Source organism: Symphalangus syndactylus, chromosome 6, assembly GCF_028878055.3.
Source record: "Symphalangus syndactylus isolate Jambi chromosome 6, NHGRI_mSymSyn1-v2.1_pri, whole genome shotgun sequence".
Taxonomy (NCBI): Eukaryota; Metazoa; Chordata; class Mammalia; order Primates; family Hylobatidae; genus Symphalangus; species Symphalangus syndactylus.
The window spans coordinates 50,809,635-50,836,633 of record NC_072428.2 but is presented as its reverse complement, the minus strand read 5'-3'; the positions used below and the strand labels follow the sequence as shown (position 1 = coordinate 50,836,633).

Below are 26,999 nucleotides of genomic sequence, written 5' to 3'. Positions count from 1 at the left end.
TGTCGGGGCCATGTTGTATCACATTCAACCTTTCATAATGAAGAAATGGAGGCTTTAAGGGGTAAGAATCTTGCTGATATGCACAAATTATTTAAAGAGTTAGAAATTGTACAGAGTTCAAACAGTGTTAGATAATTATAATTATCCTGATGCAGACCCAAATTATCTGCATTTATCATGGCTGAAGAGTTAATGTGAGAACAACTAATATTTATTTACTAAGTATCTGTGATTCTGCTAGGTTTTTTGATACAGTTAGCCCATTTGGTTAACAGTGAAAACCTTATGAACACATTTTATCATACTTGAAAGCAATATGGAATTATTTAAAGGAAAAATAAGCATACACATTTAGAGCATCAGAAGAGTATTCAAATTCTTTATAAATATATGTGTGTAATATTTGATGTCTTAAAACACATCAAAGACTTCCTCATGAAAAACTAGAACTTCATTGAAAATTTTACAACTGTTTTAAATTATAGGACAAAAAATTTAATTGTTTTAAATTACAAAATGAGTGTGTGTGTGTGTGTGTGTGTAAATGTGTGCATGAGAATGGGGAGAGAGTGTGCATGGGAAAGTGCCTGTAGTTACTAGGAAATGAGAAAAATAAGTCTGCCTTCTTAGAATTAATCACTAATTCCATCACAAGACATCAGAAAAGGGACATAAAAAGACACCCTTATAGGAAATACTGATTCCCAAACATTTGAGATTTGACTGATTTAACCTAATACAAATATAAGCCACGGAAAATAATTACTATTTATTGATGACCAAGCACATACCATAAACTTACAACAATCTTCATATGCATTATTTAATATTCAAAGAATCTATGAGTTAGTATTTTTATTCACCTTTTGTAGATGAAATATCTGAGATTCAGAGATTACACAACTTGCTATATCATAAAATTATTGGTTGAGAAAAGATTTCATTTCAATCCAGAATTAAAATTCATTATTATAAACAGATGTACTCCCCCCAACACACACACATAAAATCGCCACTTACAAGAGGAGATAAAGGCGAACAACAAAAGAGACTTGAAGGACAACAATAATAAAGCAGGTTTATAGAGAAGACCCAACTAGCCTGCTAAGCACCATGATTTAATAAACTGTTTTTTAACAAATTAATAATTTAACCAATTAATAAATCAGTTTTTTTGGAGATTGATATTTATCTATCCAAACTTAAGACACGAAATTTTTGAAATTTGTAGTTAAGCCTTTTCCTCTTGTTTGTTGTTTACCCAGAAATATAATTACGATGTGTTTCTCCCCTGGTGGTGTTTACTATTCAAGTTGACACGATAATTTGTGCCGATGCAATAATTTTATTTCTCATTGGAAATTAATAACATCACACATACATTTCAATGTGTTGGTTAGTGTAAACTCATATTTGACAGAAAAAACCACGCTGAAGGGGGTGCTCAGGTATGACAGTGAACAGGATAAGCCTTTTCTCAAATCTCACAGTGATCAGGACAACAGGCTAAACAAATAATTACATGCATTAATTTGCTTTAGAGAATAAGTTTGGGGTGGTAGGAATAGGAACCACTTTAATGGAGAAGAACTAAAATAATCTGGAAAATTAGTTTAATTGAGACCAGAAAGATAAACTAGAAATGGCCAGAGAAAGGGAGGAGTAAGCTCAATAAATAGGTGTTTGACTTTTGAACTCTACTTGCAAAAATATTATATCCTTTTGGATCCAAATCCTGAATATTTTTCTATTTCACTGACTTCTTACCAGTCCTACAGGCACTCTCTAGACCCAAATATCAACATTTCAATAACATCTTAATGGACTTCCCCACATTATTTAGCCCTCTTCTAATTCATTTTCCGTATTACATCAATATTAAGTCAACTTTCATCATGCTATTTTCATGATGATAAAATCCAAACACTCATATTGCCTGTAAAGCACTGTGTAATATGACCTTCATTTTGAACTTTATATTGAATATATTGAATCATTGTTCTCTTGTTCTGTTCCAACCAAAATGACCTCCTTTCAGTTCCTCGAAGATGCAAGGATCACTCCAACCTCAAGGCCTTAAAAAATGCTGTTTCACATGTCCTGGAAGCTTTTCCCCATGCACTTTCCCTTCACTAGGCTAGCTATTTATCCACCAACTCTTGGTGGAATTAAATATTATTTAAATACTACTGCCTTATGTATCCCCCTAACCCCTTAGCCTGAATGAGGATCTACTCTTACATAACATTCTGTAGTGATCTTGTCTAACATCTTGCAGAGTTATGATTAAATTATCTAACATAAATGGAAAAGTATGCATTTATTGCCTTTCTTCTGTTATTATGTAAATTCCATGAAACATGACCATCCCTCCTATTCTTTAATATATTCAAGGCACCCAGCATGATGTTTAGCAAATATTAGGCATACAACTAATATTTTTGCCATAACCAAAACCATCAGCATAACAGCATCAGCATTCCTTCCACAAGCTTTTGCAAAATTGGATGACACACATGGTAAGGTACAAGTGACTAACATACACCTATTCAACCTATGTTTCTTTGCCATTGTATCTAGATCCATAGCAGCCTCACAGTACCATCTTGTAGCACGGGCCGCACTGGAGTCTTGATTCTTTTTAGATGAAACCGAATTCCAATCCAAACTCTCTCTTCATTCCTCATATAAAATCCTCATAAAGTGATTTACTCACCTTTCTACCTTAATTAATCCAAGTCCATGTGCAGTAGAGAAACCTTTAGCTCTATAGGCTGTGTTAGAGAATCCTTTTCTTGGATACCACAGACAGTAATCATGACATCTTATCTCAGTGGATTATAACTATTTCCCCGCAGTAATAACATTTATGTATACTTATTGAGAACTTTGTGTTGACTAACTCTATAAACTCGTTTAAATTTGAAAACATTATGAAACAGATTCACATTCTGCATATCAAAATGGAGCCACTGTGAGTTAAATAACTTATCTATAGTCACAAATCACACAAGTGACAATACTAGCATTTGAACCTAGGTACTCTTAGCTGTTATGCTGTGTGGCCACAAGGGGGCACTCAGAGGGTAAATGCCTGTTTGTATCATGCTCCAAGGATTCCCTTACATGCTGAAGGGATCTGACATGTTTAGGTGCCCAACAAATAGTCACTCGATGAAAGAATGAGTCTCTTTTGTGACTTGGTATCTCTTAGGTCTCCAGCCTAAACTAAGACCATCAGTATTTCATGTATTTACACTGAACAAGCCAATAAGAGGAAGGACGAGAACTGTAAGACTTTTCACAGTGATGTCACCAACCCAAAATAACATCAGTCTTGGATTTGGGATTCAGACTATGTGAGTTTCACCTTCTGTTCTTTGACTTATTGGTTGTGTTATCCTAGAGAAGTTATTTAATCTGTTCTTTACACTTCAGTGTCTTCAGCTGTAAAACAAGAATAATATTTTACCTATACCATTGGCTTGCTGATATGCTACAGAGTTAGATAGCTAGCTAGCTAGATAGCTAAAGTAAAATATCCTCTGAAGTTTACCTAGCACATAACAGGCCATCAAAAAACAGGAAGGTGTCGGTCAAAAGGTACAAAGTTTCAGTTATACAAAATGAATAAGTCCTAAAGATCTACTGTACAAAATAATGCCTATAGTTAACAATACTATTTTGTATATTTTAATATGTGCCGAGAGGGTGGATCTTAAGTGTTCTCATCACCATAAATAAATAGAGTGGGAGGGAACTTTTAGAGGTGATGTATATGTTTATGTTATAGATTGTAGTGATGGTTTCATGGCTGTATACTTATCTCCAAACTCATCAACTGAATTTCCTGAGTGCCGGGGGAGATGAGTCTCTTGGGGGCCCCATGAGTAGTGATGGCGGGCCCTTTGCAGCCAATAACCACATCTGGAGAAAATGGCTCTGACAGGAAAGAGAAACACTTATCCTTTGAGATGAGCACAGAGGTGCACTTGGAGAGCACCTCAGTGGGGAACCAGTGGGCACCACAATCTGACCACTCCCTTTGAGGCTCACCTCCTTGAAGCCCTCAGGTTACCCTCAGTTGCCTGCATTCATCCAAAAATCTGTCCTCTTTCTGTCTCAGTTTATTACAAACCTAATTTATATGTATTGTAGAAAAGCAGAAAATGCATTTTCCCAAGTCTTACTAACCAGGTACTAATAAAATTTCTGATAATCCCTCGAAATACTTGTTCGAGACAAACATACAAATATTTAACAATGACATGATATGTTAGTGTTTTTACTAAAAGTCAGCATCTATAATGCTATTTGATAATGTGTACTTTATTTAAAAATACTTTTACATGGTTTCTACATTCTTTTCAGCTATCCTGTGCTAGAAATCTGTTCTGGCAGCACATGTTCTATTTTAATTAATACAGCTTCTTTGTTTTTATCTCCACATTTTAACATTCAATTTTATTTTTAAATCTATGCATAATGTTTTGGAATTTTCTTCCGTAAAATTTCTATTAAAATATTTCTGAGCTAAATTAATTTTTTTAAGTTTGAGAATTAAATCATTTATTCAAATATTTTACAGTTTTTTAGAAATTAATAGTTTCATATTATTCTATAATATTTGGCAAATTTTATCAATTTTCAGTAAGATTTACTTTTAAGCCTTTGTGTTTTCTCAATCCATAAGTAAGATTATTTGTGAATAATGACAATATGGTCACATTAATTTATGTATCCAGTCTATAAATATTTATTGAAATTTAATATGTAATCTTACAATGCTAAACCCTAAAAGATAAAAATCTGGTTACTATAGGAGTTTTTTTTATTAAGTACATATGAATGCTAACCAGGACATCAAACATCTTCCATACATTATATTTAGACTTTATAAAAAATCAACCATCTAGTCATTTTAAAAATCAATATAGAAATTACTGAGTCTCAGGAGGTTGGAATTTTCCAAGGCCGTGATACGCCTTTCAAAAAATTTGCACTTATTCTAATATTAACAAAATAATTCATTTTCTCAAGAAACTAATAATTCAAATAGACAACTATATGCAGGGAACAGAAAAGAGGAAAATGGTATCTAAATGCTGTGATGTAATTCTACATTTAAAAATACATTAGCATAATAATAATAGAATATCTAAATTATTAGTTTTTGAGGGGAGAGAGGCAAGTAGGTAGAGGGCAGATAGTAAATGAAAGGCTAGAAATGCTTCATAGAGTGGATAACCCAAAAGCTGAGTCAGTGCCTGGCCCACAGTATCTGTTTAATAAATATTGTTTTGATGAATAAACTGATGTGCAGTTTTCAGGAATATGAGCATGAAGAAGAATTTCTAACTAGAGGCTATTAGAACGAAACTGCAGAAGCATAAAGCAGCCTGTTGGTTCAGAAATCACATGTCGTTTAGTATAGAGCAAATTATTTTGGGGCGGAAAAAATGGTTAAGAATAATAAGACATAAAAGATAGACACTTGCTGTGATGATAATATTAAGAGATGTGCTAAGGGACTTGATTCTTACGCAATAAGAAACCAAAGGGTATGACACATTTTATAATCAGATAGACTCTTTAGGAAGATTGTTATAGTTGTGGCACAGAAAAATGAGAAAACGGAATGGCAAATGATGAGATCAGTTTGGAAGACAATGCCACATGAAGCGACAAGAGATAATGAAGGCCCCAAATAAGGTAGCAACAGTGGTGACGTAGACACTGAGACAGAGACAAGATAAGTCAAAGTCTAATCAGAGTTGTCAGGATTTAGTGTTCAATCACAGATACAAGGATAAGGTAAAACAGCTCCTTCTGTCTCAAGCTTCACTACATTGGTCAAATATTCCTTCAAGTAAAGATAAATAATTATAGTTATTATAGAAAATAATTATAGTTATTATAGAAAAAAATTATTTTATTTTAACCATAAAGAATATGCTCTGACAAGAAAATACACCGAAACAACTGCTTTTTTATGTACAACACATTTTTTGTTTCATTTCACCTTTTCTGAAGCCTATTACCAACACAGAGTTTTTACTATTTCAATCATTAATGTTTTGAATTAAAGAATTTCTTTAAAAATTAGTAATTACTTTAATCCTGTATGTGTGTGTATATATATATATATAGATGTATACATGTATGTACATCTCTCTCTCCATACATATGTATTTCATATGTTTGACTAGTCTTCCTACTTTACTATTTTCTTAATTGCTTGTTACTATACACACAAACTTATGATATAAATTACCCTATGAACTTCACCAGTTTTTAATATTAAATTTAAATAATTTAATATACTTTATATGCAGTTACACGTATCATTTTTAAACACTAAGTAGATGGTGCATGTTATATGAAATAAATAGTTGCATGCATAGCCATTGGGTTGCAGGGTGTGTGTGTGTGTGTGTGTGTGTGTGTGTGTGTGTGTGTGTGTGTATGTGTATGTGTGTTATTTTTAACTAATATCTGTTTGCCATAATACTTGGCAAAAGAATCTCTTCCCCATCATGACAGTGTATCCAGGGTAATCAGTAATTTCCTCTCTGAAGATTCACATTAAACAAAAAATAATAGCAACATATTGTGACAAGGTGAAGAATTAATTATGAGAATGCATATTCTTGGATTTAAAAAGAAGGAAATTGAGCAAATACTTTTTTAAAAAATTATAGCCCAGTTTACTTGGCAAAAGCTGTTAGCATGAGACTTGACTATTGCCAGGATCCAACAACTGATGGCAGGAATCCTAATGGAAGGTCAGTGCCCTAAAGGATATTTAAAATGCCCTGTTGAAGCAAGTTTGAAAACTTAAATTTGCGGAATAAGGATAAACATCCTCTGAATCTCTTCTTTTCAACAAGTCTCCTGCTCAAATCCTGGTTGCCAGTAGTATTTTGCAAAGCCTCTGACGAATCTGTTTGGTTTTAATGGAATAGATGACAGAGTTGAGCATCGGAGGCACAAAGAGATAGGGGACATGAGTGCGTGTACATACCGTGGGGCATGCCTCCCATACCGAGCAGCCATGGACACACACACCATGGGCACATAAAAGATGAGCACAGCACACATGTGTGACACATAGGTGTTGAGAGTCTTTAATCGCTCCTCCCGGGAGGCAATGGCAAGTACAGAACGGAGTATGAGCACATAGGAGAGGAGGATAAGGGCAGAATCCAGGCCAAAGGAAGAGATGACAGTGAATAGACCATAGATATCATTGATGGTGATGTCGCCACAGGGCAGGCGGATCAGATCTGGATGCAGGCAGTAGGCATAGGAGAGTACATTGGCCTTGCAGAAGGGTAGTCTCTTCAGAAGAAAAGGCAGTGGAAAAACCATGCAGAAACTGCGGATAATAATGGACACGCCCACAGGCACCACACGGGCATCAGTGAGCACTGTGGCATAGCGCAGCGAGTTACAGATGGCCACACAGCGGTCAAAGCTCATGGTCAGCAGGATGCCAGATTCCACAAAGGAAGAGATGGATAAAGAACATTTGGGCCATGCAATAATAAAAACTGATCTCCCTTAAGGACAAGCAAAATGTGGCCAGAACCGTGGGCAGTGTGGTGAAAGACACACCTAGATCATTAACTGAGAGCAAGGATAGAAAGTAGTACATAGGCTGCTGCAAGCTCTGTTCCTTCGTGATAATGAAAAGGATAAGGGCATTGCCCACAATGGAGACAATGTAGAGAGCACCAAGGAGCAAAAAAGTCCAGTGTTGAGAGGTCTCCAGCCCTGGGAGTCCTGTCAAGATGCAAGGAGACAACCCTGAGCTGTTGTGGGAATCACCTCTCACGCTGGAACTCCTGCTTAGATGCTAGGGCCACTATCCTCTAAAGAAGACAAATATACAGTTTTATCCATGGTCTCTGCCTAACATTTTAAGACCCCCACATGCTATCCAGTCCCATACTTTATTGCATTAATATATTAGTTCACCAGATTATTTATCCTTGCCTCTCCTTCTTACCAAGATTTCACAAATGGCCTGTGTTGTCTCAGCTTATCTGGCTGGCAAACAGGTCCCTTTGCCCTCCTTTATACCTGCGTCTATTGTGGTCTTTCTCACATTTAAAGCTTTGAACTCTTTTCTTCATTAATTTATGGGTATCAATTTGCTCAAGACCTAAAACAAAACTCTTCTAATTTCTACTTTCTCAACAATTATGGTCTGTTCCTGAGGAAAGCACTTATTCACGAACCATAATAATTTCCTCTTTTCATTCTTTCATGTTACTGAACTTCCACTACTCTCAGTTTCCCTGCTCCTATACAGTCTCTCAGTTAAATTATCTTATCCATTCATCTGGGCAAAAGGTAAATGGACAGGGAGATGTTCATTCATGGAGATAATCTTCCAGACATTCGTCAAGGTGCATTAGACTTTTATATTACCATCCACTTTTTCATTCTTTTATCCGTTTAGCTTGAGGCATCACTTTGCTCTCTGAATAATTTAATTTGCTTAAAGTAAGTTTTTATTTTTTTATTTTTTATTATTATACTTTAGGTTTTAGGGTACATGTGCACAATGTGCAGGTTTGTTACATATGTATCCATGTGCCATGTTGGTTTGCTGCACCCATTAACTTGTCATTTAGCATTAGGTATATCTCCTAATGCTGTCCCTCCCCCATCCCCCCACCCCACAACAGTCCCCATTGTGTGATGTTCCCCTTCCTGTGTCTATGAGTTCTCATTGTTCAATTCCCACCTATGAGTGAGAACATGCGGTGTTTGGTTTTTTGTCCTTGCGATAGTTTACTGAGAATGATGTTTTCCAGTTTCATCCATGTCCCTACAAAGGATATGAACTCATCATTTTTTATGGCTGCATAGTATTCCATGGTGTATATGTGCCATATTTTCTTAATCCAGTCTATCGTTGTTGGACATTTGGGTTGGTTCCAATGTTTAAAGTAAGTTTTTAATAATTTATTTTATAACCAAATAGTTTCTAGCTCCTAAATGCCATGGGATTAATAATCATTTCTCTATGCCACAGAATTGCTTTTCATCTGTGTTCGCTGTCTCTTTGAACAATATCATCATTATGCCTAAGATTGAGATTTTAAATCTAAACATCACTTTGATTTCTTCTTTTGCTTTGCCTACTACGTTAAACCGAGTAAGAGCTGATGAAAAGACCAAACTCCAAGTGCCTGTGTCAGCACCTTCCTCCATTTCACTCCACCTGCAGTTCCACTCTTTAGACTCAAGATATCACGAGTATACCTTAATAAAAGCCTCCTAATAAATATCTTGCCTCTCTCTATTCATCTCTAAAGTAGAACTAATATTTTTAAAGGCAAATCTGAAAATGCACTGTTCCTATTAGAATTGTTAAATGATCCCTCATTATCAAATGATAAAATCCAAACCCATTAGCCTAGAATCAAAAACCCTCTATAGTCAGTATTTCTCTCAATATTTTTTGCCTCAATTCTTAAAATTATCTTTCTTATACCTCAAGACACATAGATCAGTCTACTTGCTGTCATCTAAGTTTGACCTGCAGCTCACCAGCTCCCAAAGGTTGCCCAGACTGTATGAACACACCCATTCAATCCATCTTCCAGGACTGAGGTCCAAGAATGCCCTCCTCCATGCATGTTTGACTGCTCATTGTTAAAAGAGGTACCTCCCCCATACTGCTCACAGATCTAGACTTGTATCTCCTTTGTTCCATTTTTCTGTCTACCTTACATTATAGCTTTATAAATCTTATACGTTCTTCTGTCTCGCCAGCTCCAAAAACTCAATTGTCACTCTTATTCAGTCCCTGCTGTGCTATGCTTAGTGCTGGGCTTGTCCAGGAGAGGTACTCAGTAAGTCACTTATGTTTTCTGAGTTTTGGACTCTTTGCTGTAAATTGGAGATGCTAAGAAATTTACCTAATGGGAATATGAAGAGCCGAAACTAAACAGTTATAAAATCTTTCAGGACCAAAAGCTTTTGCAACTCTGAGGTCTAAAGCTTGCTCTACACCCCTCTTTTCCTGGTTGACAATTGTATAAATGAGTAAGTATACCAATTCATAGTCTAGTTTGAAAGACTCCTAAGGAAATATAACAGCTGAATTACTGAAAAGTTAAGAAATACAGGAAAGATTTTTAGGAGAGAACAAAAGAGGGGAATTTGCAATATTCTAAGGCAACCTTCCATCTGCCTTTGCTCCTCCATCTGCACTCAGAACTCCACTACTCTTCTTTCTCAGAATATATTTTTTTCTTTATTCCAGATTCTTAGAACCTATTTGTTTGGCCTACCTGCAAAGTCTTCCACATTTTTTTTTTTTTTTTTTTGGCCTCTGTATGCAATATAAGGATACCTCTGATTTGGAGTCTTTGAACACTAAATAGGGTCCTGCCAAGTGCTTTCCAAAACAGAATGGGTGCATTTATAGACCCCTTGATATGAGAGTTTTCTGAAAAATATATGTGGTGCTTATTCACACCAAAGCATCTACGTACAAAGTATAGCCTGACAGGGTATCTTTTCTGAAGCAGAAAGCATGGTGGAATTTCAGAAACCAAGAGCAACAGATAGAAAGTATAGCACTGGATGGTATTGCCTAGGTTTTCTTCTAGGGTTTTTATGGTTTTAGGTCTAACATTTAAGTCTTTAATCCATCTTGAATTAGTTTTTGTATAAGGTGTAAGGAAGGGGTCCAGTTTCAGCTTTCTACATATGGCTAGCCAGTTTTCCCAGCACTATTTATTAAATAGGGAATCCTTTCCCCATTTCTTCTTTTTGTCAGGTTTGTCAAAGATCATATGGTTGTAGATATGCGGCATTATTTCTGAGGGCTCTGTTCTGTTCCATTGGTCTATATCTCTGTTTTGGTACCAGTACCATGCTGTTTTGGTTACTGTAGCCTTGTAGTATAGTTTGAAGTCAGGTAGCATGATGCCTCCAGCTTTGTTCTTTTGGCTTAGGATTGACTTGGCAATGCAGGCTCTTTTTTGGTTCCATATGAACTTTAAAGTCGTTTTTTCCAATTCTGTGAAGAAAGTCATTGGTAGCTTGATGGGGATGGCATTGAATCTATAAATTACCTTGGGCAGTATGGCCATTTTCACAACATTGATTCTTCCTATCCATGAGCATGGAATGTTCTTCCATTTGTTTGTATCCTCTTTTATTTCATTGAGCAGTGGTTTGTAGTTCTCCTTGAAGAGGTCCTTCACATCCCTTGTAAGTGGGATTCCTAGGTATTTTATTCTCTTTGAGGCAATTAGGAATGGGAGTTCACTCATGATTTGGCTGTCTGTTATTGGTGTATAAGAATGCTTGTGATTTTTGCACATTGATTTTGTATCCTGAGACTTTGCCGAAGTTGCCTATCAGCTTAAGAAGATTTTGGGTTTTTCTTGAAGTTATAATTTAATATTTATCATTAGGATAGGTTGTTACTAGAAAGAAACATACTTCCAAACAGTTGAAAGATTATATTTAGTAATTATATAGTTGAAATGTTTCAAAAGAGTATCATATTTTTCAAAATTTACCAGATGACTCTTACAAACAAAAAATTTATGTCATATGCATGTGTGTATGCTTTTTAGAGAGGATAAGCATTAGAAAAGCTATGAATTAGTCAATTAAAAGTTATTTCTATCAAGTGTTTTCATAAAATATTTTCAAATTGTAGTCAATTTTAATATTATTTAATCTTATAAAAATGCTTTCTATTTTCTTAGCAATATATAATTTTCTCTTACATTAATAAAGAAAAAATTTGTTGTGAGGTCTAAAAATGAATTGGTTTCTGTTTTTATACATAATTCATATTACTCAATCCTATAATGTGATACAAGTTATAGTGCGCACTTGTATACATATGTACCAGAGGATTACATGCTGAATTTTATGCTATTGCCTCTCTGTTCTAAAATCACCCTTCTATGCGCTGCTTTTACGATGCTTAGGCTGGAACTGTATTTTTTTTTTTTTTTTTTTTTTTTTTGAGACAGAGTCTCACTCTGTCGCCCAGGCTGGAGTGCAGTGGCGTGATCTCAGCTCACTGCAAGTTCCACCTCCCAGGTTCACGCCATTCTCCAGCCTCAGCCTCCCAAGTAGCTGGGACTATGGGCGCTCGCCACCACGCCCAGCTAATTTTTTGTATTTTTGGTAAAGTCCGGGTTTCACCATGTTGGTCTGGCTGGTCTCGATCTCCTGACCTCGTGATCTGCCTGCCTCGGCCTCCCAAAGTGCTGGGATTACAGGCGTGAGCCACCACGCCCGGCCGGGACTACATTTTTTTTCTCTGCCAGTTGGGCTGTCGGCCTGTTGGGCTCTGCCAGCAGGAGGCAGTGAGGGAGACTGGAAAGCTGAATGAAGGATAAGAGATTTGCTTTTCCTACCGGTTCTCCCACCACCCGTGATGTGGGTCTCAGCAGCGGGAGGAATGGCATCACTCAGCAGCAGCACCCGTGATGGGGGTCTCAGTGGTGGGAAGAATGGCAGCAACCAAGCAGCCCAACTTCACGAAGGCTCTTGGTGCACCTGGGCCACAGGCACCCAACACACTCCCTCCTGGCCACCAGGATGCCCAAAAGGAAGGTCAGCTCCACCGAAGGTGGCCTCAAGAAGAGCCCAAGAGTAGATCAATGTGGTTGTCTGCTAAACCTGCTCCTGCAAAAGTGGAAGCAAGTGGCTGGCAAGATGGCCAAATAGGAATAGCTGCAGTCTGCAGCTCCCAGTGAGACCAGTGCAGAAGGCAGGTGATTTCTGCATTTCCAACTGAGGTACCTGGCTGATCTCATTGGCGCTGGTTAGACAGTGGGTACAGCCCACAGAGGGCAAGCCAAAGCAGGGTGGGGCATCGCCTCACCTAGGAAGCACAAGGGGTCAGGGAATTCCCTCCCCTAGCCAAGGGAAGCCATGAGGGACCATGCCCCGAGGAATGGTGCACTCCAGCCCACATACTATGCTTTTCCCACTGTCTTCACAACCCACGGACCCTGAGATTCCCTCGGGTGCCTAGGCCACCTGGGTTTCAAGCACAGAACTGGGTGGCTGTTTGGGCAGACACTCAGCTAGCTGCAGGAGTTTTTTTTTTTTTTTTTCATACCCCAGTGGCTTCTGGAAGGCCAGCGAGACAGAACCATTCACTCCCCTGGAAAGAGGGCTGAAGCCAGGGAGCCACTACTCAGTGGATCCCAGCCCCATGGACCCCAGCAAGCTAAGATCCACTGGATTGAAATTCTTGCTGCCAGCACAGCAGTCTTAAGTTGACCTGGGATGCTCAAGCTTCGTTGGGGGAGGGGTGTCTGCCATTACTGAGGCTTGAGTAGGGCTTTTCCTCTCACAGTGTAAACAAAGCTGCAGGGAAACTGGAACTGCGTGGAGCCCACAGCAGCTCTGCAAAGCTGCTGTAGCCAGACTGCCTCTCTAGATTCCTCCTCTCTGGGCAGGGCATCTCTGAAAGAAAGCCAGCAGCCCCAGTTAGGGGCTTATAGATAAAACCCCCATCTCCCTTGGGCGGAGCACCTGGGGGAAGGGGTGCCTGTGGGCACAGCTTTAGCAGACTTAAACGTCCCTGCCTACTGGCTCTGAAGAGAGCAGCGAATCTCCCAGCACAGCATTCGAGCTCTGCTAAGGGATAGGCTGCCTTCTCACATGGGTCCCTGACCTCCAGGCCTCCTGACTGGGAGACACCTCTAGCAGGGATCAACAGACACCTCATACATACAGAAGAGCTCCAGCTGGCATCTGGAGGGTGCCCCTCTGGGACGAAGCTTCCAGAGGAAGGAAAAGGCAGCAATCTTTGCTGTTCTGATACCCAGGCAAAAAGGGTCTGGAGTGGACCTCCAGCAAACTCCAGCAGACCTGCAGCAGAGGAGCCAGTTAGAAGGAAAACTAACAGAAAGGAATAGCACCAACATCAACAAAAAGGACGTCCATTCAGTAACCCCATTTGAAGGTCACCAACATCAAAGACCAAAGGTAGATAAATCAATGAAGATGAGGAAAAACCAGCACAAAAAGGCTACAAATTCCAAAAACCAGAATGCCTCTTCTCCTCCAAAGGATCACAACTCCTCTCCAGCAAGGGAACAAAACTGGACGGAGAATGAGTTTGACAAATTGACAGAAGTAGGCTTCAGAGGGTGGGTAATAACAAACTCCTCCGAGCTAAAGGAACATGTTCTAACCCAATGTAAGGAAGCTAAGAACCTTGAAAAAACGTTAGAGGAATTGCTAACTAGAATAACCAGTTTAGAGAAGAAAATAAATGACCTGATGGAGCTGAAAAACACAGCACGAGAACTTTGTGAAGCATACACAAGTATCAACAGCCAAATCAATCAAGCAGAAGAAAGGATATCAGAGATTGAAGATCAACTTAATGAAATAAAGTGGTAAAGACAAGATTAGAGAAAAAAGAATGAAAACTCGTAAGCAAAGCCACCAAGAAATATGGGACATGTGAAAAGAACCAAACTTACGTTTGATTGGTATACCTGAAAGTGACGGGGAGAATGGAACCAAGTTGGAAAACATTCTTCAGGATATTCAGGGAAAAGGGGAGCAAAGGGAAAACAGGCCGAAGTGGCTAACCAAGAAACTAAAGAACATTTACCTGCAGAAAACAGGGAAGTGAAAACTGAGGAGAGTCCAGCCTCTGATGAAGCAGGAGAGAAAGAAGTCAAGTCTGATTAATACCACACACCATGTCTTATCAGTGGTCCCTGTCTCCCTTCTTGTACAATCCAGAGATATATTATTATCAACTATTTTGTAAATGCAAGATTTTAGTAGCTCTAGAAACATTTTTAAGAAAGAGGGAATCCCACCTCATCCCATCTTTTAATTGTAAATGCTTTATTTAAGAGGTGAAATCATTCGCTGGTTGCTTATTTTTTGGTACGACCAGAAAACAGTGTGGGTTATTGAATTACGGGAGGTTTTGACTGTCTTTGGTGTCAGCTTAACACCCCATAGATGGGGGTTAGTTTTTATATCCTAAAATACAATGCATATTAAATGACAATATGGAGTCAATCCTGCATTTAATGTCTTGAACATTTTAAATTACTTCTATTCCCATGTTATTTTTTAGTAGAATTGTTTCCTAAAGGAAACCACTCCTTGATCATGGCTCTCCCTGTCAGAATTGTGTGTACTCTGTAACATCTTTGGTTGTGGTAGTCCCGTTTTCCTAATCACTTGGTTACTGTGCTGTGAAAGATTAAAAATTTGAATATGTAGTATACATGCTATTCAGTTGTGAATTGGTGGGACGTATGTAACAGCTTATCAACATGTGAAGATACCGGTACTTGATAGCCTCTTAAGGACAATTTGCTTCCAAATTTTAAGCTGGAAAGTCACTGGAACAACTTTAAAAAAAGAATTACAATACATGGCTTTTTAGATTTTCGGTACATATGTTAAGAACTGTGTACAAATTGAAATGTCTGTACTGATCCTCAACCAATAAAATCTCAATTATGAAAAAAAAAATTTGCTTTTCCTGTTCACATTTTATTTCTGTCAGTGTCATGCAAGTACCTGTTTTGTCCTCAGCAACAGCCATTGATCTAATAGTTGGTTCCAGTTTGCATTTTCTATCTCTCCTACTTTTAACCAACTTCATCATGTCCCTGACATATACTAGCACCACCTGGCTGAGACCTCTCACCAAAGGTCTGGGTCCCAGCTGTGGGAGTATCCTTCTCTGCATTTCATATGACCAGAACCTCCTTTCTTAAGACTGTTGCTGATTACAGCAGTTACTCTCAGTTATGCTTTAATTCCTACATTGCATAAATGAAAGTTTCCCATTCTCAACTAAGTTATTTATGTAAATAAGTGTTCTCAGAGTTTAAATGTTTATAGGTAAAATTAAGAATGACTGATTGTAAAACCTATCTCGTCCCATCAATATTGTCTTATGGATACATGAAGTAATTTGGGAGAAAACAGAAAATTCTCTCAATGTCATTAAGATATGTATTTCCAAAAACCTTAGGCCTATGTTTAACAATTTACAAAATGTAAAGATTTTTAATATGGCTTTCATTAATGAATCCTCACAATAATTTCAATAACAAAACATTTTAACATTTTGAGCCTATAGTTATAGGAAATAAAACTAATCCCAATTTATATACATATTATTTATAAGTAAGAGAGAGTGACTATAATGATATATTTAAGGAAAAAAAAGAAATATCTGGGGTAATGAACCAACTATGAGATAAAGTAATAATATTAAATTACTGACAGTTAAGAAAAACTTGTTCATGTATTTTTTTTTATTATACTTGAAGTTTTAGGGTACATGTGCACAACGTGCAGGTTAGTTACATATGTATACATGTGCCATGTTGGTGTGCTGCACCCATCAACTCGTCATTTAACATTAGGTATATCTCCTAATGCTATCCCTCCCCCCCTCTCCCCACCCCACAACAGGCCCCGGTGTGATGTTCCCCTTCCTGTGTCCATGAGTTCTCATTGTTCAGTTCCCACCTATGAGTGAAAACATGCGGTGTTTGGTTTTTTGTCCTTGCAATAGTTGTTCATGTATTTTTAATGAACAATGGCAAGTTAGAAATTGCTAGAGTAGAAAGTTTTTATAGGAGACGTTTAAAATAGATATGAGTTTCATTTTAAAATGTCAATATTTACAATATACTGGAAATTACATCCTGTTCTACATTTAAACTTTCAACCATAATTTTTATATTCCAACCTAAAATTTTTAAAGCAGCATGTAGTGTTTTGAAAATTCTTTAGGGAATTTCCACATAAAAATTTTGAAGTCCGCTGGTTTTAAATTAATTTGAGAAGACAGTACAGTACTCTTAAGTCAAGAAAGAGAAGTAATTAATCCTGAGAGGAAACTTTTCTGGATGTGACCCTTGGTGCAAGGACTTGATGAATAGGTAACTCATAGGATATGAGGGGATCTGGCTAGAGCACTGATGTCATTCTCTAAAAGGACCGCCTTCAGTGGTACACACCAGGGCAGTTGCAGTAGGCCATGCTCAGAAGGGTCCTAAGCTTTGCTTAGTACTCTGCTATCATCGTCACAAAATTCTTCTTTTTCTCTTGGAACATGAGTTTGTAAGTGAAGTGCAATGGTATAGTTATACCATTATTTGCTGCACCATTCAGATAACTCTTTCCCAACATCCCATGAGCACAGAATTGTGGTGGACAAACAATGACTGGAAATTTAAAGAGATTCATAGAAGTAAAAAGAAGTAAAAAAGTAAAAAGAAGACAAGGAAAGAAGTGAAAAAGCAAGAGATCAGAATAGAGGAAAAGACAGGCTAAGTGTTTAATTTCAAATTTCCTTGAAAACTCACTGGAAAATTTCCCTTGCTCATTTTTTTCTCAATTATCAACTGCTGCTTCTCTGTCCCTCAATAGATTGACCACAGATCAAATCCTTAGGGGATGCCACCTGGGTTTTCACACCTGCACATCACAGAAAGTCAATAAATAACCCCATCTACCAATCCCCTTGACTAGAGGAGGCAGAAATACAGAGCTGAACTGAAGACATTTAGTTAGCCCAGAAAACTGAGAAAGGACAAGACATTTCAACATGAATTACACATTCAGACCCTCCACTCTCTCATACCACACTCCCTTGAACCTGCAGAGAAACACAGCCTTCACTTCCCTAAACAAAATTTTGCATCCAGATACACACCTCCTGCCAAAGCCACTGCACCACCACACTCACTCCCCCACACAATTTCACCCTTATACACACACCTTTACACTGAGGTCCAACTTCTGCATGCTCCACCTGCAAACGCATGTCTCTTACACAGGTAAGTTCTTGAAATCAGATTCCTCAACAATATGTTCAGTGAATGAACTCACAGCTAAGTTATTGACATCTAGGTCTAAGATGGGGACCCAGACACAGGATCCTGCAACAAGTTAGGAAGGGTGCCTGTATTGTGAACCTACATGATACTCAAGTTCAATATCCTTTTCCCACTGTTTTCTAAAGGGAAATAAATGGGACCTGCTCCTGCCTCAATCTTTCTGGTCCACACATCCTTAGATAATCACAGAGTAGCAGTTATCTTACAACAGTTATTTTAAAGCTTCCTTAGAGGGCAAGAATAAGCCAGAAAGAAAGGAGAAAAGAAGATGGTAGTGACTCCAGCTCTCTAAACTCTATCCTCCAAGCTTCTTTCCCCTGTTATCACAGGTCAGTGCCAATGCTGAGCCCAAAACCATCTCGTGTCATCACTAAAAAATATCAATGCAATGCATTATGATAATATCTAATTTTATATAGTACTTCACAAAGACATGTGTTTACTTGATCTTCCCAATACTTCTGTCGGAAGTAGAGGAGGACTTGTTTTCTTCGGTTTACCGGTGGGAGAGGTTAAATGACCTGCCCGAGGACACAGAGCCAGGATGTAGCAAACCTGGGCCTTGGCCCTTGTCTTTGAACGACAAACCTGATGGTATTACCACAGTACCATCTTGCTTCTGGCTAAATAAACAAACATTACGTATGTATTATTTCAAAATATTATTATGGGCAATGTGAGAATAAACCTGCCTTTTAAAAAAGTTTTTATGCTCCAATACATGTTGTACAGTATCAATATTCTTCATAGCTTTATAGGTTTTGGTTGATTTTAGCATTTTCAGATTTGACAAACTGGCATTATACAGATTGGCTACTCTTTCTCTGGCAATGAAAAGTACATCGTCTACATAACCTGCAAATATGGTACCCTAACTATGATTTCAAAAAAAGAAGTCAGAAGCAGATTTCCCATCATAGCCCCCCCTCCACCAAAGGTGATAGAAGGTAGATCTCTGCTGTTCTCCCCTTCACTCTTAGCCCAGCAAAAGAAAAAGGATAAAAGAATGCACAGTACACAAATCCTACAAAATTTTACCAAAGCACATAAGACATAAAAATAACCTTCCTCTCACATTTTCTAAGTGCATCAAAAAGAAGGTTCACAGTAATAATATCAAGAATTGAGGCAACGTTTAGAATTTATAATAGTGACAGCTCTAGAAATAGATGTATCTTTCCCATAAAAATGTGTTAATTATTTCTCCAGCTTTTCAGCCTTGCGTCCCTGGTGCTGTCAGCATAAGCACCTGATGGACTCTGCTTGGGCTGAGCAATGAATTTGAGCCTGAACTTGCAGATCACCAGCAATGTGATTTCTCCCTTAAGGATACCCCTCCAACTCAGAGTGAAAGCCAAAGTCCCTTCTGTGGCCTAAGGATCTAGACCATCTTGCCTATGTTCCTTGCACCCCCACTTCTAGTCCTCCAGCACAGTAGCCTCTTTGCTACTTCCAAACCCATCAAGCAGGCCTGTGTTTCACAGCCTTTACACTTGCTGTCCCTCTTCTGATATCTGTATGGCCAGCTCTTTTGACTCAAGGCTTTGCTCAAATACTACCTTCCCAGCAAAGACTTCCCTGGATGTCTGTTATAGGCTGAATTGTGTTGGTCTCCACATCCCCAAATTCATATGTCAAGGTCTTAATTAACCCTTAGCATCTCAGAATGTGACTATATTTAAAGATAAGATCTTTAAAGATGTGACAAAGTTTTTTAAAAAAATGTGGTCACTAGGATGTGCCCTAATCCAATATGGCTGTTGACGTTTTAACAAGGGGAGATGAGGGCACAGGCAGAGAGGGAAGACCAACTGAAGACACAAGGGGGGGGCCATCTACAAGGCAAGGAGAAAGGACTCAGAAAGAACCAAACCTGCCAACAATGTGATATCAGATTTCTAGCCTCCAGAACTGTGAGAGAATCCATTTCTGTTGTTTAAGCCTCTCAGTCTGTGGTGCTTTGTGGTGGCAGCCCTAGCAAACTAATACAATGCCCTAATTAGAATTTACCCCACTCCCACTACCTCTCTTTTTTTCTGTTTTATTTTTTCAAAGTCCTTATCATTATCTAACATAGATTTTACTTCTGCATTTTGTTTGCTATTTATCTGCCTTTGCTAAAATCTAAGCTCTTTCATAGCTGGGATTTTTGTCTGCTTATTCATTGCTGTTACCCCAGTTCCACACAGTGACTGGTCCATGGTATGTGCCCACTAAGTACTGTTGGGTTACTGGAGACCCGAAGAGGAGGAGGAAAGGGAAGAAATGTGGGGGCATTTGACATGAAAATGATAAGACTCTGCTTTGGGAAAGCTTCTCTGGAAACTTCTTGACTCATTTCAGAGACTGAATAGCCACAAGCAGCTCTTTATCTTCTAAGTTTGCCTAAGACATCTACAGAGCACACAATGGGCAACCCCTCCCCTGCATTCATCATTGTTTCCCTCTCTCCTCTGCATTTGAAATCAGAGCAGAGGGTAGGAAGGCAGATGAGCTGAGCGTCTGGGCTAGATAGGAACCTCTAGCACAGCCCTGCACTGGCTGATGCCCATGACTTTTTGTTTGCTCTATATCTTTTGTCTCATAACTTCCTAAACACCATCAGTCATCATTTATCTTTACTGCAGTAAAATATGCATGTGTTTCTTTGTATTACAGTCCTAGGTGCTCTGTTATGGGAGGAATCAATAAGATGTCTCCTGTTCTTACAAAAAAAAAAAATCTCATTGCAAATAAAGGGGAATCCCTAATTCCACCTCTTTGGAGCTCAGATAATGAGTAAAGATACTTCAGCACTAGGAATTGATATTAGACAAAAAAGATATTAGCCTCGTTTGAAAGATAGGAATTCAAGTATTGGACATATTAATGGAAGTAGGGTGAGGCAAAAACACCAAACTCTGAATCAGGAGACATGAGACCTAATCATAGTTCTGCAGATAAAATGCCTCCGGATCTAAATTATATCAGTTCACTTCTCTGGGATTGGTCTTTTCATTGGCTAGGGATGTGAATGATAACTGTACTCTCTTTTATCCAGAGTATTATGTTGTTAAAATATAAATATCTTATTTTTTTAGGAAAAAATAGGGGAATTATTCTGGGTATACAAATGTTTAATTCCATGAATAGTCATCTTTAGTCAACCACAAAATTTTGTGAAGTTAGGTCAGATGGTGTCATTCCCAATTTAAAGATAAAAACTAAGGCACAAAAAGGCTTTGGAATTTTTTTCAATGCCACATAGTGAGCAGACAGAAAATCAGAGAATGACTACATTCATTGCCCTTTGTAAATTGAGACTGCCCAGAGAAGAGATTTGTTCAAAGTCACAAAATCAATAATGTTACAGAATCGGAGCTAAAATTCAGATTTCCTGGCATTTCTACTCAGAATTCTTTCAGGGATACATGTTACTAAGACAATGTATATAATACTAGCTATCCCTCTACAGCAAGAACAGAATCCCCTTTATGGGTGGCAAATCCAGAATACCTCACTTTTTATATCTGTCTCTAATAACACTTGCCATCTTGATCTGACCTCACATCCAGCTATTATACTGGTGGACTGGAGGACTATACACTGGCTTTGCCATAGTTGAGTGCAGTATTCTCAACAAGCATATCTGATTTATCTCACACTTCCTTCTGGTATACCCATGTGAATGCTCAAATTGCTGTATATAGTCAATCATGATATGAAAGTATATTCAGGTTGCCTAGCCTCTTCATAGGCACTTCAGATGATATATATATGCAAAAGTGATTTGGTGTATATTTGGCACATAACAAACGCAGAAAAAAGTTAATGCATCATTATATCATTAATTTAAAACATCAATGGGATGTTACTAAGAATGATCAGAATTTAGTCTTTTGAAGTTGTCAAAACGTCTAGGTACAGACACAGTCATGGGCAGCATAGAGGTTACGGTTGCCTAAAGACATAGTTCTCACCCAACAGAATTTTGTAAGATAGTGGATGTAGGAAAAATACAAAATTAGAGATTACCAAGACCGGTTTAGAAAGGCAAGGTCTCTGGGAAGCAGGGACACTTGTATTAAAACTTAATAGAGAGGAGGAAAATAAAGGAATGAGACTCCCTAGGTAAGAGAAAAGGCATGAATGAGAGGTAAGAAATATCCCATGATGTGGATGGACTAGAGATCAATAAATGATGTGCAGGATATGGAAGGAGACAAGTCTGGAAGGGTCAGTTTAAGAAGATTAATAAATACTTAGCTTGGTGCTTTGGATATAGAACTCAAAACATCATTGTTCAATATAGAAATTAGCAGAAGCTTTTAAAATGAATTATATGTGGTAGTCATTTCAGATGCTTGTACAAGTGAAAAACAATAAATTTTTTCTGAGGCTAAAGAAGATTATTTCACAGAAAGATCTTTGTTTTACATAAATCAACCAAATTTCGGATGTTACAGGGCAAGCATAACACTACTACTCAGAAAGGCCCTTCATTTGCCAGGAAGAATGTCAGATTCCAACCTCAGTGATAACCGTCTTCCAGACACCTTCTTCTTAACAGGGATCCCAGGGCTGGAGGCTGCCCACTTCTGGATTGCCATCCCTTTCTGTGCCATGTATCTTGTAGCACTGGCTGGAAATGCCACCCTCATCCTGGTCATTGCCATGGACAATGCTCTTCATGCACCGATGTACCTCTTCCTCTGCCTTCTCTCACTCACAGACCTGGCTCTCAGTTCTACCACTGTGCCCAAAATGCTGGCCATTTTGTGGCTCCATGCTGGTGAGATTTCCTTTGGTGGATGCCTGGCCCAGATGTTTTGTGTCCATTCTATCTATGCTCTGGAGTCCTCGATTCTACTTGCCATGGCTTTTGATAGATATGTGGCTATCTGTAACCCATTAAGGTACACAACCATTCTCAACCATGCTGTCATAGGCAGAATTGGCTTTGTTGGGCTATTCCGTAGTGTGGCTATTGTCTCCCCATTCATCTTCTTGCTGAGGCGACTCCCCTACTGTGGCCACCGTGTCATGACACACACATACTGTGAGCATATGGGCATTGCCCGACTGGCCTGTGCCAACATCACTGTCAATATTGTCTATGGGCTAACTGTGGCTCTGCTGGCCATGGGACTGGATTCCATTCTCATTGCCATTTCCTATGGCTTTATCCTCCATGCAGTCTTTCATCTTCCATCTCGTGATGCCCAGCACAAAGCTCTGAGTACCTGTGGCTCCCACATTGGCATCATCCTGGTTTTCTACATCCCTGCCTTCTTCTCCTTCCTCACCCACCGCTTTGGTCACCACCAAGTCCCCAAGCATGTGCACATCTTTCTGGCTAATCTCTATGTGCTGGTGCCTCCTGTACTCAATCCTATTATCTATGGAGCTAGAACCAAGGAGATTCGGAGTCGACTTCTAAAACTGCTTCACCTGGGGAAGACTTCAATATGAATTCTGAGCAGAAGTTGGAGATTTAAAAAAAAGTGTAGGATAGCTGTCTAGATACATTTACATGGACACACACTGATGATGTGAAAGGAATGGGGAACTCTGAATACCCCAGAAAGGTGATAATATTCTCACACTTGTCTCAAAAGTGTCTGTGACTTACTAAGGAGAAAGTCAATTCCTGGTCTTCAGAGGCATCTGTATTTAAGAGTAGGAATATTCTCCTGTGAGTCCAAGTGAAAAAGAAAAAGAAGGTTTGGAGTGAATTTGAGTCTGAATTCCACCAGTTTGAGTATTGATGTATTGGTTAAAAGCACAAAGTATAAAGTCAGAGTGTGCCTGCGTTTGAATCCTGGCTCCTCTACTTGTGACCTTGCGCATGTTTGAAATGTTTCTGTGCCTCAGTTTGGCCAACTGTTAAATGGGGATAAAAATAACATCTAACTTTGAATGTTGTAGTGAGAAATAAATAAGTTAGAAAAATTAAGACAGTGACTAACATGTAAAGCACTCAATAAATGAATATAAAATGAGAAAGTTATGTAACCTCTCTAAACATTACTAGTAAAGATATTTAACTTATATAAAACTTTTTTTACATTACCTCACATCACAGGGTTATTGTGATAACAATTCTATAATATTTTTAAAGTGCTAGATATATGACTGGTACTTAATACAACTGTATATTCTTTCACTCCTCCCACACTCATCATTTTGAGGTCTCCTTCCTTTTAGTCATAAAGGTATCCCTTATTAAGAATTCAGGGGAGCCAGCCCCAAATCCAAGTTCCTTTCTTAATAATAATGCTTTAGTAATCTCAGTTCTGAAATAAATAAGTCCACCCATCTCCTTCCAACTGTTCAAACAGATGATTGTTGTTATTTGCATTATAAATTAAAAGCCTGTCATTCAGGGAGACTAATAGCCTAAGGTTATGGCATTTATTGACAATATCTCTTACATTGTCCAGTATTTTATTATGGGAAGATTATGAGATATGTGTCCAGATGACCATGGACTTCCTTATCTACTAGCTGCATGAATTAGGGCATCCCACTTTACTGCCCTCAGCATTAGTAAAGTGTTTATTATAATCTGAGAAACAAAGCAAGCATTCAATTCCGATTGCTGGCAGTTGGTAGTAGTCAGCTAATAATTCTTAAATTTATAAAGGTACGCTAGGTTTTGTAGCTGCGTGGCTTAATGTGCAGTGTTCATTTATTTGCTTTTGAATTGATAACCATTTTAATACTTCATCAGACTAGGCATTTCATCTGTGCCTTGCACATAATTAATAAGCACTCAATAAAATATTATGGGAAAAGTGTTAGATTATACTGGTACGTATCATAGTCTTAGTTGATTTAATGAATAAATAATGTCTTAATTATGCTAATGTGTTGGGTAATGAAAATGTATGTCTAGCACAGTAGGTATCCAGTAATTTGATTCTTGTTTATTTATATTATACTGAAGCTGTTCAGATATAGTCACATCCACAAGAATCACGACAAAGAGTATTTTTACCTAGAAAAGCAATTACAGGAAAAAGTATCACAAGTTCACGGGTAAGACAAGAGGGTAAGTGTCAGCTGTGGCCATGGAGAGCTCCTAGTTCAGCTGTGGAGGTAAATTCATGCACAAGGAGCTGTCACGGGTCAGGGAGAGTCACGTCTTGGCCCAGAGGAGCTCAGAGGAGAATGATCAGAGGGGTGGAACAGATTGGAAGAGGAGGAGGTACCAGACAATAGTGCAGGAAGGAGACAGCAAAGAGGATTACTGAAAGAGCTTGAGGAAGCTGGGGGTGATTACATTTCGATGGGGCCTCAAAAGCCAGGCCCAGATGAGAAGACACGGGCAGCCCTTACAAATTTTATAAGTCAGTCTCTACTGAGATAGTGATGAATCAATCTCAATCAGTTGTTACCGAAGTTTGAAGTAAAGCCATGCAAATGACTAACACAGAAAGACAGGATTTCCCAAGTGAAACTTCCCTGATTACCAATCCCAGTGTACAGCATCATCTTTCCCTAAAAAGGCATAAAATATGGTTTTACCTATGCACTAAAAAGAAATTCAGCTTTTGAGTATAGACAGATGTCACCAGCCCTAGAGCATGTGCAAATCATTTAGACTGCTGCATGAACCTGATCCTGCTAGAGCCTTTAACAGTCCTTCTCCTGGACCACTTTGAGAAATGAGTTCACAGTTTGGCACATAAATCAGTGCAATTGCCAAATTGCAAAGAAGACTTAACCTCAGAATCTTGACCTATTAGGTAAATTTGTTCCTTTATCCTCAAGTCTAGCTGTTTCAATTTGTGCTGAGGGAGACTCTCTTAATTCAATTTTAAGTAATTCAGCACTGGTAAGGCCCTGAAGAACTACCCTGCCAAGTTCTCCCCAATTCCATAGCACATCTCCGGGACCAGAATTCACCTCACCCCACCGAGTCTGTCTCTCTCACAAATAAACACACACACACACTCACACACACACATTTTCTTGTATATGTAGGATTCAAAAAAACCAAAAAATTCTTCCCTCTGAGCTCTGAAGAAACTCACCCTGTTTTCTCTCTCTTCCATCTCACTCCATGATATTTGACTTTATTCTGATGTGCTAACAATGGTTCTCAGCAGCAGAGAGACATTCAATTTGCTCTTATTATAAATATATTAATAGATAATTTCTGCATTGTGATTTAGATTATTCTCTTAATTTTTCTAACTGAGATTCTAAATTCCCAAAGAGTTGGAACTTAATTCGTCCCTTTCTCTGTGTAAAGGCAAGACAAGACACACTTTCTGTTCACCTGTTCAAGGGAATTGATTGATTCTGACTACAGAGCAGCATACAGCCAAGATCACAAACTCTGGAATCCAAGAGCTATGGTTCCTACATCTTTGTTAATCAGGCTTGAGTACAGTGGCATGATCTCGACTCACTGCAACCTCTGCCTCCCAGGTTCAAGCCATTCTCCTGCCTCAGCTTCCTGAGTAGCTGGGATTACAGGTGCATCCCACTATGCCCGGCTAATTTTTGTATTTTTAGTAGAGACAGAATTTCACCATGTTGACCAGGCTGGTCTCGAACTCCTGACCTCAAGTGATCCACCCACCTTGGCCTCCCAAAGTGCTGAGATTACAGGCATGAGCCACCGCACCCAGCCAGACTCCCTTTGTTATTTGCTTTAAACAGCAACAGAAACAAAATAAGTGTCTTCATCTGGAAACATGTTTCACATCCGTCTATTCCATTGTTGAAAAATCCTACCATTTGAGTTTGATAAAGGAATATGGCTGAATGGAAAAGACATTGATCCTAAGAGCTAGCTTAGGAAATACTGGTTTCAGTCACCTATCTTCCACTAAATTACTGTACACTGGCCATGGCCCAGCCAAGGCCTCGAGTCCTTGTTCATACAGGAACAGAATGAAGATATGTATAATTAGTCCACCCCATCTCACTGGGGTCTGAAGGCAGCTTGCACTTCTGAGACCTCAAGCTTGAGAAATCAATCTACGTGATTCTAAAGAGACATCATCATGTTCCCCATATCAAGGTTGAGAAATCGATCTGCCTTTTTCTAAAAAGTCATCATCATGTTCCCCTCTCAAGTTTGAGAAATCCATCTCTATCATTCTA

At 38.6% G+C, this 26,999-nt stretch overlaps 2 protein-coding genes, 1 long non-coding RNA gene and 2 pseudogenes across 13 annotated transcripts in view; 3 read left to right on the top strand and 2 right to left on the bottom strand.

Moving 5' to 3' along the window:
* Window positions 1-26,999, bottom strand: part of HBE1 (hemoglobin subunit epsilon 1) — a 208,008-nt gene that overhangs the window by 168,626 nt on the left and 12,383 nt on the right. The window lies entirely within an intron of this gene.
* The window catches only part of LOC134736890 (uncharacterized), a 48,643-nt gene continuing 24,952 nt past the window's right edge, over window positions 3,309-26,999 (top strand). Inside the window, exon 1 of the long non-coding RNA XR_010121328.1 lies at window positions 3,309-3,359. This is a non-coding gene — a long non-coding RNA (uncharacterized lncRNA). The remainder of the gene's footprint in view (window positions 3,360-26,999) is intronic.
* On the bottom strand, window positions 6,899-12,458 carry LOC129485277 (olfactory receptor 51I2-like; annotated as a pseudogene).
* On the top strand, window positions 12,592-14,757 carry LOC134736944 (non-histone chromosomal protein HMG-14-like; annotated as a pseudogene).
* LOC129484512 (olfactory receptor 52D1) lies at window positions 22,374-23,437 on the top strand. Its single transcript, XM_055282690.1, has one exon. The coding sequence runs from the start codon at window positions 22,395-22,397 to the stop codon at window positions 23,349-23,351; it is 957 nt and encodes a 318-aa protein (XP_055138665.1). The 5' UTR covers window positions 22,374-22,394; the 3' UTR covers window positions 23,352-23,437.

Coding starts and splice junctions, on each gene's coding strand:
- LOC129484512 (XM_055282690.1), top strand. CDS start 22,395: ATGTCAGATTCCAACCTCAGTGATAACCGTCTTCCAGACACCTTCTTC.